The 14,666-nt window shown below is 33.8% G+C and overlaps 1 protein-coding gene across 1 annotated transcript in view; it reads right to left on the bottom strand.

The window, feature by feature from the left end:
- LOC129218181 (sushi, von Willebrand factor type A, EGF and pentraxin domain-containing protein 1-like) overlaps positions 1-14,666 on the bottom strand; it is a 100,520-nt gene that overhangs the window by 34,764 nt on the left and 51,090 nt on the right. The window contains exon 6 of the mRNA XM_054852399.1: positions 8,926-9,099. Within this exon, the coding sequence (XP_054708374.1) occupies positions 8,926-9,099 (174 nt within the window). The remainder of the gene's footprint in view (positions 1-8,925; positions 9,100-14,666) is intronic.

Below are 14,666 nucleotides of genomic sequence, written 5' to 3'. Positions count from 1 at the left end.
CATTTGCAGATATAATTAAGATTGAAAATGAAACCAAGTATGCTTATAATATACCATTCATACAAGGGACGTTTTTAAAGTAGTACCGTTTTGAAACAAAAAAGAACAAGTACAGTTAGAACAAAGAAATTTATTCGACAAAAATCTACCGCTCTGCACTATTTTTCGACATTGCTCCCGTGATTTTCGAAGCCTTTGTCATAGCGGGGTACAGGTTTTTGTATACCTATTCGTAGAAAGTTGCTGCCTGGGTAGTCAACCATGAGGACTCTTACAGGGTGTGTGCTGGGACGTTTTTGAATGTCCTCCGGGACTGCCCCGAACTCGATCGTAGCAGCTTTCATTTGTTTCGTCGTCTAATTACTTTCCTTGGGAATCGATGGCACAACATCAATGATGAGTTCATAGAACACGTTACCCCATGGTTGACTACACAGGCGGCAACTTTCTAGAATAGGTATACAAAAACCTGTACCACTTTATGACAAATACTTGGAAAATCACGGGAGCAATGTCGAAAAATAGCGTAAGGGTGGTAGATTTTTGTGCAATAAATTTCTTTACTCTATCTGTACTTGTTCTTGAACTGATAACTTCTTATGGGAGGGTAAACCGATTTGTGACATAACGCGCGTAACGGCGCAACTCTCGTCCTGTATTCCTTTCGTTCGCGCATACGACAGAAGCGCGCATGATCGGGGAAATTTTGTTTTTTTACTCTGTGGGTCAGCTTTAAGCGTTAAGTGATAGTAGAAAAAGTAATGAAACTAACAGAAGATGGATGATCGTCGCAACATAACGCAATCTCCTAACGAAAGGTGAGTTTGATAATAAAATATAACATTGTAAACAATATATATATTCAAAACAGTATTTAATCTTTAAATTTATTTTTAAAACAAAAACATTTTTGCGATTAGTTATACTAAAAATATCTCGCTTCATTTAGGGTTTTGAACTGTGATAAGGTTTACATATTTTAAACGAACTTCCTTCCCGCAGACTCCACATTGCGAGGGTTGAGGACGGTCGAGAAAACAAAAATAATAAATAAACATTTAGTTTGTTCATCACAGAGTAAAATCTAAAATGTTTCGTAAGTTTGAGTGTTTTTTTTTCTAATAAACGAAATATTTAGAAACGACGCGTCATTTAATCTATTGTTTTTGCGTCGACATCAAAACTTATAAGATAAATAAATACCTTTGTGCTGAACAATAAAAAAAGAAAAACAACGTTAAAAAAAGCACAAATTTGCCAATTACAGCAGACACGTGTTTCGGCGTTACAGGGAACGCCTTTTTCAATGCAAAAAGTAATGAGCTTATGGATAAAAAGACATCCGACAAAAGCCATAAGCTCATTACTTTTTGCATTGAAAAAGGCGTTCCCTGTAACGCCGAAACACGTGTCTGCTGTAATTGGCAAAATTGTGCTTTTTTTAACGTTGTTTTTCTTACTTTATCAAAACTTATGTTTAAAATTAGTCTGAATTATGAGCAAAGAATAAAATGATTTTTTATTTTGAGCAATTTTGAAGTAGCGTTGAGTTCATTTCAAATAAAAGAGGAATATCATTTTTTTCATTTAATTTTCAAAACCTTAATGCTCATAGTCTCGATCTTATTGATTCGGTCTCTCAACGCTGTAATATTCTTTTATTATGTGAAACATGGCTTGAAAATGATGATACTAAAATTATTCCATCTTTTAAACGTATTGTGCAGTTAAAGCGTCAAAATATAAGAGTAGGAGGCGTAACAGTTTATCAGAATGATCTTGATTGCATAAATATTGCCTTCTAAATACAGGATTACGTGTTAATAATGCTACAAGCTCTAATACGATACACAAAACGATATTAATGAAATGTGTATAGTGGAATGTCTCAATGAAGCAAAGCAACAAATTATTATTCCCAACATATATATATCTTTAAATTATACACAAGATGGTTCTGCTTTAGTTGATGAAGATTATTCTTCTTCTTCATCAGCACAACAACCTAATGCAGGCCAAGGCTTTCTCCGTCTGCTTCCTCCAGGCGGTACGACACATTATACAATTAGATTATTATACAATTCCTTTAATTTTAACTGGAGATTTTAAGGTTAATTTTGCTTCTAATCTAGATAAAAATTTAGTATCGTTTCTACAATCCAAATTACAATTACAAATGATTAATAAGCAAGAAGAAGCCACTGAAATTCACAGAACTGTACTTGATACAGTCTTTGCAAGATTTTTAGATAACATACATTGAAAAAATTTCGTTGCTTATTATGGCTACCATAAGCCAATTGTTACTTTCATAGGATTAAATAATCATAATAATTTAATCCTAAGTTATCACTTCTGTCGAGCGTCCGGTGAAGCACATTTTTTTAAATTTCAGAACGGTACTTACCTTTTAAAACATCCCTCGTTTCTATTTGAATCGATTATTGCAGAAAGGGAATAAGTTACATTTGTTTTTTCAAAATTGTTGTGGTTTTCCCATATTTGTATGTAGAGACATCGACTGATGTAGCAGGGATGTCAATCCTTGTAAAACAAAGCACTTTATTTTGGGGTGACATTTTTCGACTAGTGCAGAAAGGGCATAAGTCCCAGACTTATGCTTTTTCTGCTCTAAACGCGAAGGAAGAAATAGTAAGACGCAATGGCAAGATCATGGAAGAACTAGATTTTTTGGCGTAATGAAGTAAAAACAAATAACTCTTTTGATCTAGCATCATTTCGGTAATTTGTAGGTTCGTCAGTTCGGGGGGTTAGGGGGGAATCGAAATCACGGAATCCGAATGAAATTCGCTAATTTCTCAGGGGTTTTATTAAAATCACTCTAGGAACTGCGAAAAAACTATACTTTTAGTAAGATATACACTTATCAAAACAAGAACAACACTGCAGAAGACTTTTTCTAAAAATAACACTGAAAAAATTCTTTCCTTTGAGTGGACGTTTTTTGTTCTTTGCGACTAGGATTTTAGGACAGTAAAACTGATGTTAAACAAATATGACAGATTATTACCATGTGAAATCCAATCTCTTGTCAGTGAAATTCTGAAATTACATTAAATTCACCGTCACATCTGTTGAAAACAATGAAATCTGTAACTGCTCTAAAACAGGTGCAAGAGGACTAATCTCCCAAATTAAGATTTTGGAAAAAGATTCTACAGGGAGACAAATGTTTTCAATTATCAATATTCATGATGTTTAAACATCAAAGGAACGGTTTCAGGCTAGCTATTTTATAGACGATTTTCAAGAGAATATTGCAAAATAACGCTTGTCGGCTGAACCATCTTTGCAAATATTGAGTATGAAGGGAAAATTTTCATGTTGTTGGAAAGAATAACAAATATCAAGATGATTATTCAGTGCAATTTTGAACACAGTCATACTAATATGTACATCGACTTTGGTACATAAAACTAGACAAAATAAGGATATAAAAAAATATTTTCATATGAGGATGTATTTGGTGAATATAAATATGAATATAGTTTTATACATATGTAAAACTTTTGGTTTTTATCTCAGTTTGTTGATTTTTGTATTTTTTTTTAAAAAAAATTGTACCAGACTTTATTATTTCACTAAAATAAGACGAGAGAAAGAGGAAAATACACGATGTATTTCCTTAAGTTAATGAATTTATGAATACGGACTTCACTAATTATTTTTGTCACTTAGTTATGTTAGTTTTTATAATCATAAACCAGTTAAAAACAAGTCTGTTTCATTTGATTTACAGTTTCATCACTCTAAACTTTCAGGATATTTATTACAGAAAGGGCTGAAAGATTTTTTGCTTACGCTAATTCTGAGAAAGCTCGAAATAGTCAAATTGGGCCATTGGTTGATGAGCATTGAAATTTTATCCAAAACGTTAGGGATATTGCAAATTTTCTTAATAATTTTTTTTCCAGTGTGTTTAACGATAACTATCTCAACAGTTGACAATAGCAAGACACAAGCTATTATGCAGCTTGAGGATTTTGTGTTTTTCCAGGGAGGAAGTTCAATTTCATTTGAAAAAAAATAAAGCATATAAGGCTCCTGGACCAGATACAATTTATGCAAAATTTTTAGTGGAATTTGCAGAGGATTTAGTGGATGTTATTTTAAATATTTTTAATGCTTCTTATAACTCAGGGACAGTGCCAGGGGACTGGAAACTAGCTAACATAACGCCGCTCTTCAAGAAAGGGTTTAAAGGTAATGCTGGAAATTATAGACCTGTAAGTCTGACTTCAATGGTTTGTAAGATTTTCGAAACTTTGATCAAAATTAATATTATGAATTTCTTAGAGACTAATGGTCTGTTGACTAGTTTGCAGTATGGGTTCAGGAAAGGTAAATCGTGTGCTACTATTTTATTGCATTTCTACAACAAGGTTACCTTGGCTTTAGATAGCAAAAAGTGTGTGGATGTTGTTTATATTGATTTTCAAAAAGCTTTTGATAAGGTCCCGCATGTTGCTCTTCTCAGCAAATTAGCTGATATAGGAATAGGAGGAAAAACTTTACTTTGGGTTAGAAATTGGCTGACTGGAAGAAAACAAAGAGTAGTTGTAAGAGGAAATCATTCTAAATGGAGTGATATTTTAAGCGGGGTTCCTCAGGGTTCAGTTTTAGGGTCTCTCTTTTTTATTATTTTTATCAATGACATCAATGAAAATATTTCTGGAAGCATGAATTGTTTTGCTGATGATGTAAAAGTTATGGGGATTGTAAAAAATGAAGAACAGGTAAAACAGCTTCAAGAGGATTTAGATTATATTACTAAGTGGGCGCATGAGTGGGGTATGGCAGTAAATGTAGGGAAATGTCAAGTGTTACACTTAGGTCATGGAAATAAGAGTACGAGTTATCGTTTACAGGGTTCAATCAGGCAAGAATAGTCAGGCATCTGCAATAGTCAGGCAGAAAATGTTATTGATCTGTGTATCTTAATAAATCAGAACTTCAAGTTTAGTCAACATTGCAGCATTGCAAGTAACAAATCTAAGAAGGTTCTTTTGCCTTTATATAGGAGTTTAATAAGACCCCATTTGGAGTGTATGCTGTGCAGTTTTGGTCGCCTTATCTGAGAAAAGATATTTGTGCATTGGAAAGGGTTCAAAAAAGGGTAACTAGACTAGTAAAGAGACTTTCAGATTTAGATTATGACACCAGACTTAATTGGCTTAATATGTATAGCCTGGAGCAAAGGAGGATCAGAGGGGACATGATTCAATTGTTTAAATTTATCAAAATGAATGATGTTATGGATTAAATGTTTGCACCAAATCAGGACGAGGGGTCATTGTTTTAAGCTATTCAAATCTCAGGCTAACCTGGAAATAAGGAAAAACTACTACTTTAGTAGAGTTGTGTGGGCACTTGGAACAGCTTACCGGAGGAGGTGGTAATGAGCAAGGTTGTGGATAACTTTAAGAGGGCCAATGATCTTCATTGGGGACTGATAAATTGACTAAGACCAGCCTAGTTGGACCAAGATCTTGTTGCTGGTCGTCACATTTGTATTTGTATTTGTAAGTCCAAATTAAAAAAAAAATTGTAATTAATTTCAGTGACGAAATGAAACATAATTTAAGGTGAGGTAATGATCCTACTTGGGACTAGATTAATCATAAAATTTTTTGTAGAATTTAGTTCATTTCTGAATGAAATAATCACTTTTTATTGATTCCCTTTAAAGTTACATTAGTTGGACTTATGCCCTTTCTGAAATAATCGATTCATTTATATTCCTGGGAATGCCCCACCCCCATTGTTTATCACTTCTTGATGCAGTGATAAACATTGGAGCTAATAATTGACAAATAATAATTAAATCATATTAATTTAAGCAATAACTATCATACGTTGTCTGCCAATTAATACGCGAAATCATGCAATCTAACGGCCATGACGGGCGATAGTTGCATTACACCCAATGAGCTGTGTAGCTTAGCAGATCGCCAAACTACCCGTATATGTTAGTTTCTGTTGTCCTTTGTTTTTACTGTTCGTCGAAAATGGAAACGGATGAAGTCACGTAAATTGATGAAATCACAGTTCTCAAACGTTTGAGAAATTATGTGCATCGTGTGTGACCACATTTGACTCAAGGCAATGGATGAATCTGTCACCATGACAATGCAGCAGCACATTCAGCATTGATTGTTCGCCAATCTCTGGCAAAAAATTCAATAACCATCCTAATTCGCTAGATCTCGCACCCTAAGATTTTTTCCTTTCCTATTCTCAAAATGCAAAAATGTGATGAGGGGACATCACTAGGACGATTTGGACTCAATAAAGTGGGAAACGACGAGACAACTAAAGAGCCTAACTGCTGAGGACTTCCAAAGGTGCTTTAAAGATTGGAAAAGAAGGTGGGATAAGAGTGCATAGCAAACATTGTAGAGTACTTTAAAGGGGACAAAATAGATGTGTACTAAATTTCGCAAAATAATTTTTTTAGGGCCTCATTTCGCGTATTTATTGGACAGAGTACGTGGAAGGTTTTGGTGAAACAAGCCTTCTATCCTCACATAAATTCAATTACGTGATTTATAACATTCATTTATGCCATCTAATTTCTTTGAAATCATTATTGTTAGCACAGTTACTATGTCCAACTAAAATGACTTGGAGAAATAGAGAGTTTATTTTAAAAAGAAAAGCATTATTTCATTTTATACCAACTGTTTTATCCACGAAAGTCATAAGATTAATTAGTTGGAATCAAATGCTGCGCATATATTGTACAGTAAAAGTACTGTACACTGTTATAACCAGGGGTTCCAGACGAGTGAATATATTCACTCTAAGCTGAAAGAATGGTGCACAAAGGTGCCATGCTGACTAGAAAATAGAGCAGAGGAGCCAAAACAGCATGCAATCGCAGAAAGACTCGCTGCGCATGCGCTTTTGCCTCAGACATACATTCAACCACTTCAGTATGACGGATAAATGATTGTTGCATCTATGTGTCTTTCACATTGAATGAAGTACACTATAGTATTAAAACACAACTTTTCTAGGATTTATTATCCAAAATAACAAGCAAGTACAGCTTTTGATCACTTAGTAGCTTTTAGGGCTTTCAAAAATAGTTAAAAGTGTTTAAAAGTGAATTTGTGGAAAATCTCCATAAAAATCCTGAAGTATACCTGTGCGCAAGAGGGCTCTTTTCGATATGCAAATTTCCCACCTGTCGGTTCAATTTAGTTAGCTGTCTTTCTGTTAATGGATCGTGTATTCGTAGTATTCGATAGCTTGATTTTTGTTGATGTTGGTCGTCTCGTGGCAGTTCGAATAGCAAGGGCAATTTGGAAGCCCTTTTGGTGTGTAAAATCCAAATAAACTTAATTTATGTTTTTAGATAGTTGCCTTAGCATTTTCTTTATGGTGTATCGGCCGCAAGGTACTGCACAACCATTTGATAGTTAGAATTCGTCGAATAGCGATATGCTGCTTACGTTGTATTGACATCGTTGTTGTTTCGTACTATTGGATATAGTAACTCAAGAAATTTGGGTGAGTTATTTGCTTTCAATTTGTATGTCAATTAGTATGGATGCTGATAAGATAAAAAAATAAGCGTAAAGTGCTTAAAAGCAGTGCCACTAAGCGTCCTTTAGGTACCGAATTTCTGAAAATAAGTTGACTCTACGACTTTATCAAAATATGAAGGTATTATTTTATGTAAACTATAGTAGATATTTTTCGTAGGGTATTTTGAAAGCATTTTCGAAAAACAAATTAATGTATGCTATTTTTGTATTGTTTATGTTTGGTATGTTTTGTCGAGACATTTTTACTTTTCATACATCAAAATTTGAATAACTAAGCGTTTTTTTTTTTTTTTTTGGCTGAAATAGTTATATTTTGGGGATGTTTTCTGCTTTAAACATCGCATATTGAATCGCTTTGCTCTTTTTAGTAGAGTATGAGAATTGTTTTGGTTCGACGAAATGCATGTTGGAAAATAGCTTTTATTTCCATTGGTACATATTTCTCTGGTGAGCTGTGATAGTAATTTGTTAATTTAAGCATTTTAAATACCTACTAGTAATTTTCTTTCTGTACAAAAACTTTCTAGTTTCTGGTATTTTTGAAGCAAATATTCGTGATGTTTTTTGCTGTGGTTTTATGTTGTTTTTATATATATTGTTTTCTGAAGTGCTTTGATCATGGTTTTTTATCTGAATTTTTCCTGTTGGCGCTAAAAAAAAGCATCGCTAAGAACAATGTATGACATACGTCGTCATACATTGTTTTCTTGGCGACGCTTTCTTGGCGAAAACAGGAAAAAGTCGCCAAGGATGGTGTATATGATATTAGTTCCGGAGGTCTATAGTGCTTTCTCCCACGAGACTATCGGTGCCAAAGATAATTAGCAACATTTTCCATCGGGGTCCATCTGTGCACCAATTCTTGTTTGAATTTTTTTATTAAAGTAATGAAAGAATTGTGACGATGACGCTTTAATGGAAAAACGTTCGATTGCTATTCGAGCGGGTAGCCTCAAAAACAAATTAGCATCTTTTTCCATCGGCGTTCTTCTGCCAACCAATTTTCATTCGAGCCCTTGTATTCCTTTTTGAGACACAAAAGTCAACCTTTACTTTTGCCCTTTCTTGCTTTAATTATTTCAGCACTCAGAGTTACACTATAAAGTGATGGATAAAGTCTTACTTATTAAGCAGTCGATTTGATAACCCGTGCTCATTTTTTTTTAATTAATTTATTATTTTTTTTTTTTAATGCTTATGCTGTCCAAACGGTAACAGAATGACAATAAGTCAAAGAGAAAATGCGAAGAACATTGAACAAACAAACTTCCCATGACTGAATTCCACATAAAAATGATTTTGCATTAAAAAATTCTTTGAAATTTCATAATTGGATGCGAAACTACCTTACATGAACAAATAGGAGTAGTTTCAGACCAAGTGCCATCTGGTCCACAAGTAGTTTCCACGCTTCCCAAAAGCTCGTAGCCAGTATCACATTGAAATCTGTACTTCGTTTCTCGAGCAGATACATTTCTGTAACCTTTTCCGTTTAATGGGTAATCAGGCACCAAACAATGTGGACCTGAAAGAATACGTGCATAGATTTATACGTTACTGCTGAAGTTCAGAAATCGTTAATGGAACACTACCTAGCTAATCTGCAGATTTGAGTCGTTAACGTGTTGAAATAAAAAGTTTCCGCATTTTATCTAGGTAATGGGCACATTAACGGCTTTCATATCGTTAAAATTCAACAATTTGTTTTTCTCAAATATTTTCCCTACTTCTTTCCCCTCTCCCTCCACCTTCACTTTGGTGTTTATAGTTTTTGTCCTAAATTTATTATGAGTTCAATCAGTGGCGTAGCGATGGGGAGGTTTTGCATTAAAACAGCTCCCAGATGCTTTGATTTTAACATTATTGCCGATCCTAATTCAGTAGTTTCTACACACTGCACATATAAAAACTGTTTTCATAAAAATAAATAAATAAATAAACATAGATAATTCTGGCTGCGTTAGTGCGCTTTTAACGCTTTTCAAATTAATGTCCTTAATTGCAACTAAAGTGAAAACCGTTTGATTCCTTATACGGGATAGTTTTAATTAACGTTGATTTGTTTCGACCAACGTATAGCTCGTTCTCATTGACAAAGAACATTGAAACTTGGTACCCCCATGAAATATTGGGGGGCTTAACTTCTAACAACGGAGAGTAGTCCTCAGAGCTAATTTTCGTACGTAAATAGCCTGAGTTTCCTCTAAAATGCTAAATTGAAATAAAAATGAATATAAGTGTAGGAGCCCAGCTTCCGTAAGCTCCCATGCAAACTAATCCCTGGTTAGGCAAAAGAATATTGTATTAACTATTTGCCCAGGGAGTGATTTACGGCGGGGCATTCGGGGCACCAAAGGAAAGGGGGCACCAAATTTGTCTTTTTTTTTTTTTTTTTTTTTTTTGCAAAAAGACAGGAAAAAAAAAAACTCCAAAACAGTTTTATGATGGACATAAAACTGTTGAGATGACTGTTGACAGTTGAGATTGACAGTTTTATGATGACAATGTGAAGAAGTCATATTAGACTCTGAGCAAAGTTTCAAGGTTTCCTGTTTTTATGTAATCTGTTATAATTTGATTATAAAACTAAAATTCAGAATGTCAGCCTATGCTGGCATATTAAGGAAATTTTCTTGCTTGTTTGAATGCGAAAAACAAAATATTCGAGAAAGTGCAAAAGATCTTCAAAAATCTTATTCCTGTGATTGGAGGAATCTTTTCCTGATGAATTTATTCATATTAGTTCAATCATCGGAAAAGAAAGTTTAATGATCGAAAAGTTAAAAAAAAAATCCATAAACTTCGTAAATGGATACTTTTGCCAACGTGGATACAGCCCTGAAATTGTTTTTGACTTTGCCAATCTCCAATTGTAGTGGAGAACGATCATTTTCGCTATTGATGAGAACTGTCTTTTGCATACTCTCATTTCTGATAGTAAATTATCTTAAGTAGTTCTATTACCAATAGAAGGAAGTTTGACCGCAAAACTTGGTTATAAGGACATTATAGAAGAATTTACTACAAGAAAACAAAGGAGAAAACAAAGGAACGCAGAAAGCACATTATGATTTACCTTAACCATCTTAGTTTCTCCATCTGCGACTGTAAAAAATTTCTTACATGAAAATCAGGAATTTATTTTAGAGTTTTCTTTCTATAAAAATAATATCCATTAATTACTTTCATATTTTTTTTTGGGGGGGGGGGCACCATATTTGTCAGTGCCCCGGGGCACCCAAGTGTGTAAATCGGTCCCTGTATCTGCCTGCTCAATTTTTTTTTAACGAAGTAACTTCATGATACTTGTATTTTTGTATGAAAAAAATAATAAAAAAGTATATGTACTCGATTTACATAAATTACATTCGCAATTATACTTAGTACGATAAATCTCAAAACATTCGTATTTTCGTCCCAATTTTACGAGCAAAACAAAAAATAGATTTAGGAGGACTAGGGCGTAAAATAGGCGATCGGTTAATCTAACTGCTTCAGAAAATGCATTATCGACAGTTAACGGATGAAACAAGGGAGTTAGATTTTTAAAAGACATCATTGCACCCATGCGAGTGGAAATTGCGGGAAAAACAAATGTTGCTACTTTTACGTTGCCCGTGGAAGTCGCGGGATACGCAGTAAAGAAAACATCAGTTTAATTTTTAATTACCAGGTAAGACAGGAGAGCAAGAAGAAGGTACCTCTATGTCATTTTCTCATTATTGGCAGTTTTAATGTGATTCAATTGTTTACTCTCTAAATATCACCAACAGTGGCCAAATTAAAAGCAGATTTTAAAAAAAATCGTCAAATTTATCGCCAAGTTGGCGACAAAACTTGGCAACCAAAAAAACTGGCGATATATCGCCAAGTCTCCGCCAAATTATAACACCACTTGAGTTTACATTGCAATTAACAATGATTTCCCCTCAAAAAGGGGCAAAAGACCCCCTTTTGAGCATCCGAATGCAACCAAAAAGGAAGGTGCACAACTAGACCCCACTAGGAGTCTAAGTACCAAATTTCAACTTTCTAGCACATTCCGTTCTTGAATTATGCGACATACATACACACATACACACATACGCACATACACTCTTAATTCAAAAGAGCGAAAAAATAACTCTTAAAAAGAGTGAAATCTATTGCGGGTGCATTCATTCTTTCTGAGTGCTAGCTTTATCGAAAAAAGACGCTTTACGAAAAAACCAAGACTAAAACTTTTCTTTATTCGCGTGAAATTCGGAAACACTCCGTTGGGTGAGCGAAATATAAAAACATTCTTTAAAAGAAGGACTCAAAAACATTTTCATTCGTTCGATTCTGTCACGTGATTTTGTTTAGGGAGAATCTTCTATACCTCCACGTTAGGCTTACCAGGCTTACCCAACGTTGGTCGCGAGTACCAAGTGAATGTCGCTATCTAAATGTCTTCATTTAATGAATTTAAACAATATTTGTTGCCGAATGAGGTTTCTGAAGGAAGTGCACAAAAACTGCATGGTAAGTGCAAAGAATTTTCTTTTTTATTAAAACTTGTAACTGTTAATATTTCTTGAACTGCTCGTATATCATTAAAAATCATCCACGTGCAATGTTACGGCGAACTTTTTGTAACTTTTTCTTCCAAACGAATGAAACTTTCATCAACAATTTTGTTTCGGTCATCGAATCAAAGATAGGACATTTGAAACAGTCGTTACCATCTTTGGTGTGTGTGTGTGTGTGTACTGTATATATATTTTAGGCAGGTGTTACAGACCCGACCATGCGCAAATCTATAGGTCGGATACCGAATCCGCTCCCGATGGTCGGAGCTCCAACCACTGCGTATATTTTAAATTAATCAAATATTGTTTGTGTGTATAATAAACTTTAAAGAGTATCATAAACTTTGTACAATACACTCATTCATATGTGTAACATCCAATTCATTAAGTAAGTGTCCTGATGGGAAGGGGGTGGAAAATTCTCTACATACCCTTGCTTGGGGGGGGAGGGGTTAGATCCATTCTTACTAATATTTTCCAAGCCGATATTTTATATTAGAAATCCGCGGTCAAGTGGTTTGGCAAATATTATATTTCATTTGCTTCAGGAAGGTAAAAGTATGTATTATAGGATGAGCTGTTATGTGTTTCAAAGAATGAAACGAGTAAAATATAATGAAAGAATCGCTCTGTGTTTTGCATGTCTTATTTTTAATTAGTATCGCATCATATACAAAAATTATTTGTCGAAAAAACATTCGGTCTAGATTCCTTACAGTAAACATTTCTTTACTCAAAAAGGTTTAAAAAAATAATAATGATAGTTAATTTAAGAACGATCCCAGTGATGTAATATTTGTTATTTTATTATTGTGAAGAAAAAAAAGAATCTTACGTAAGATGGGGGGGGGGAATCTTACATACCCTTACATAGGGGGAAGGGAAGGTCAAAAATATTGCCAAAATTGTCCTTACGTAATTAATGAATGGCCCCGAAGAAACAAAATTGAATTCAAACGTATCTTGTCATAATTTATGAGTGACTTTTTAAATTAATTTGAACTGAGGTAACTTTTAAAACATTATTAATGTTAAAAGGCACACCGAGAATATTAATATAGAGTTTCAAAATTTTAAATCTATTTATTTGGAAGTGTGTGGGTTTGTTTAATTTTATTTTAATCTTTAAATTCGGAAATGTACGTAATATTGCACGTGGGTGATTTGTAACGATATACGAGTAGTTCAAGAAATATTACCAGTTAAAGTTTTAATAAATTAGAAAAGTCTTCGTACTTACCATACAGTTTTTGTGCAACCTCTTCGGAAACACTAAAAACAGTTTTTTTTTTTCACACTTTTTCAACCTTTTTTTTTTTTTCAAATGAAATAACAATTTAAAAAACAGTTTTAAATTCAAATACACAGCATAAGCACATGAAAACACATTTAAAAAACAATTTCACCAAATGAGAGTGAAATGATTTTATCTATTTTATTCTAAAAAAGAGTGAAATAGCGGCTTTCCAAAACGGAAAGCAGTCACTCATTTAGGATATTAATTTAGTCTTAAAAAAGATTGGAAAACACTTATCAAGGGGAGTGAAATTAGCTTATCCAAATGGAGTGAAAATAACCACTCCGCAAGAGGAATGAAATTCACTCCTATAAGGAAAGTGCGTTTTCGAAACTGTAAAGGTGTGAAAATCTACTCAGTCTGAGTTAAAATCGCTGGAATTTTTTAAGAGAGTACATACGTACATACAGACGTCACGAGAAAACTCGTTGTAATTTACTCGGGGATCGTCAAAATGGATATTTCGGGTGTCTGTACGTTCTTAGGCATATATCCACGTGTGATCGGGTTAAAATATAAACTTAACATTCATTCGGAGGTGAGAAAAATGGAAATTAAGGCCGATTTTTGAGTGAAATTTTTTTTCGCGAATACAATACTTCCTTTTTTGTAAAAGGAAGTAAAAACAAAAATCTCTGAACAGACAACTTGATTTTATCAGAGAATTTTATTTCGCTGCGCTTTTCCTTTTCTTCAATCACATGTTCAAAGTATGCAATATCAATTACTACACGAAAGGTCTCTCTATCAAGTCATATTATTGCAGCAATTTGACGGCACTATTACGCCTCGATAGGTTTGCAAAATCACTTGATTTGAACCAGGGTTAACTTTTTCCCGTCCAAAACTTGTCTTTCCCATCCCGCCCGGAAAAACTGGGAAATATTGAGAAAAGTGATAAATATACCGGGGAAAAGTGGTAAGAACCGGGAAAAACTTCAAAGTAACAATATGTAAGAAATGTTCTGACTTTCTGAATCTGATTGTGTAAAATGGAAGTTAAAAATAGTTATTACAAAATTCCCTTGGGTTTAAAATTATTCTGTAGGAAAGGAATATAACTAAATAATAATTATTCCATAAAACATAAAATTTGGCCACAAAAGCTTTTAACTATAATTAATTTCTTAAATAAATATTTTAGAACACAATAAAATAAAATTATTAAACTTTTTGGTTTGAAAAAGAAAATGTTCTTTTGCATCATCAGTAGCATTTGCTGCCAGATTGTTGTCCACTCAAATG

This window comes from Uloborus diversus, chromosome 3 (assembly GCF_026930045.1).
Source record: "Uloborus diversus isolate 005 chromosome 3, Udiv.v.3.1, whole genome shotgun sequence".
NCBI lineage: Eukaryota > Metazoa > Arthropoda > Arachnida > Araneae > Uloboridae > Uloborus > Uloborus diversus.
This window is presented reverse-complemented; position numbering and strand designations above follow the sequence as displayed.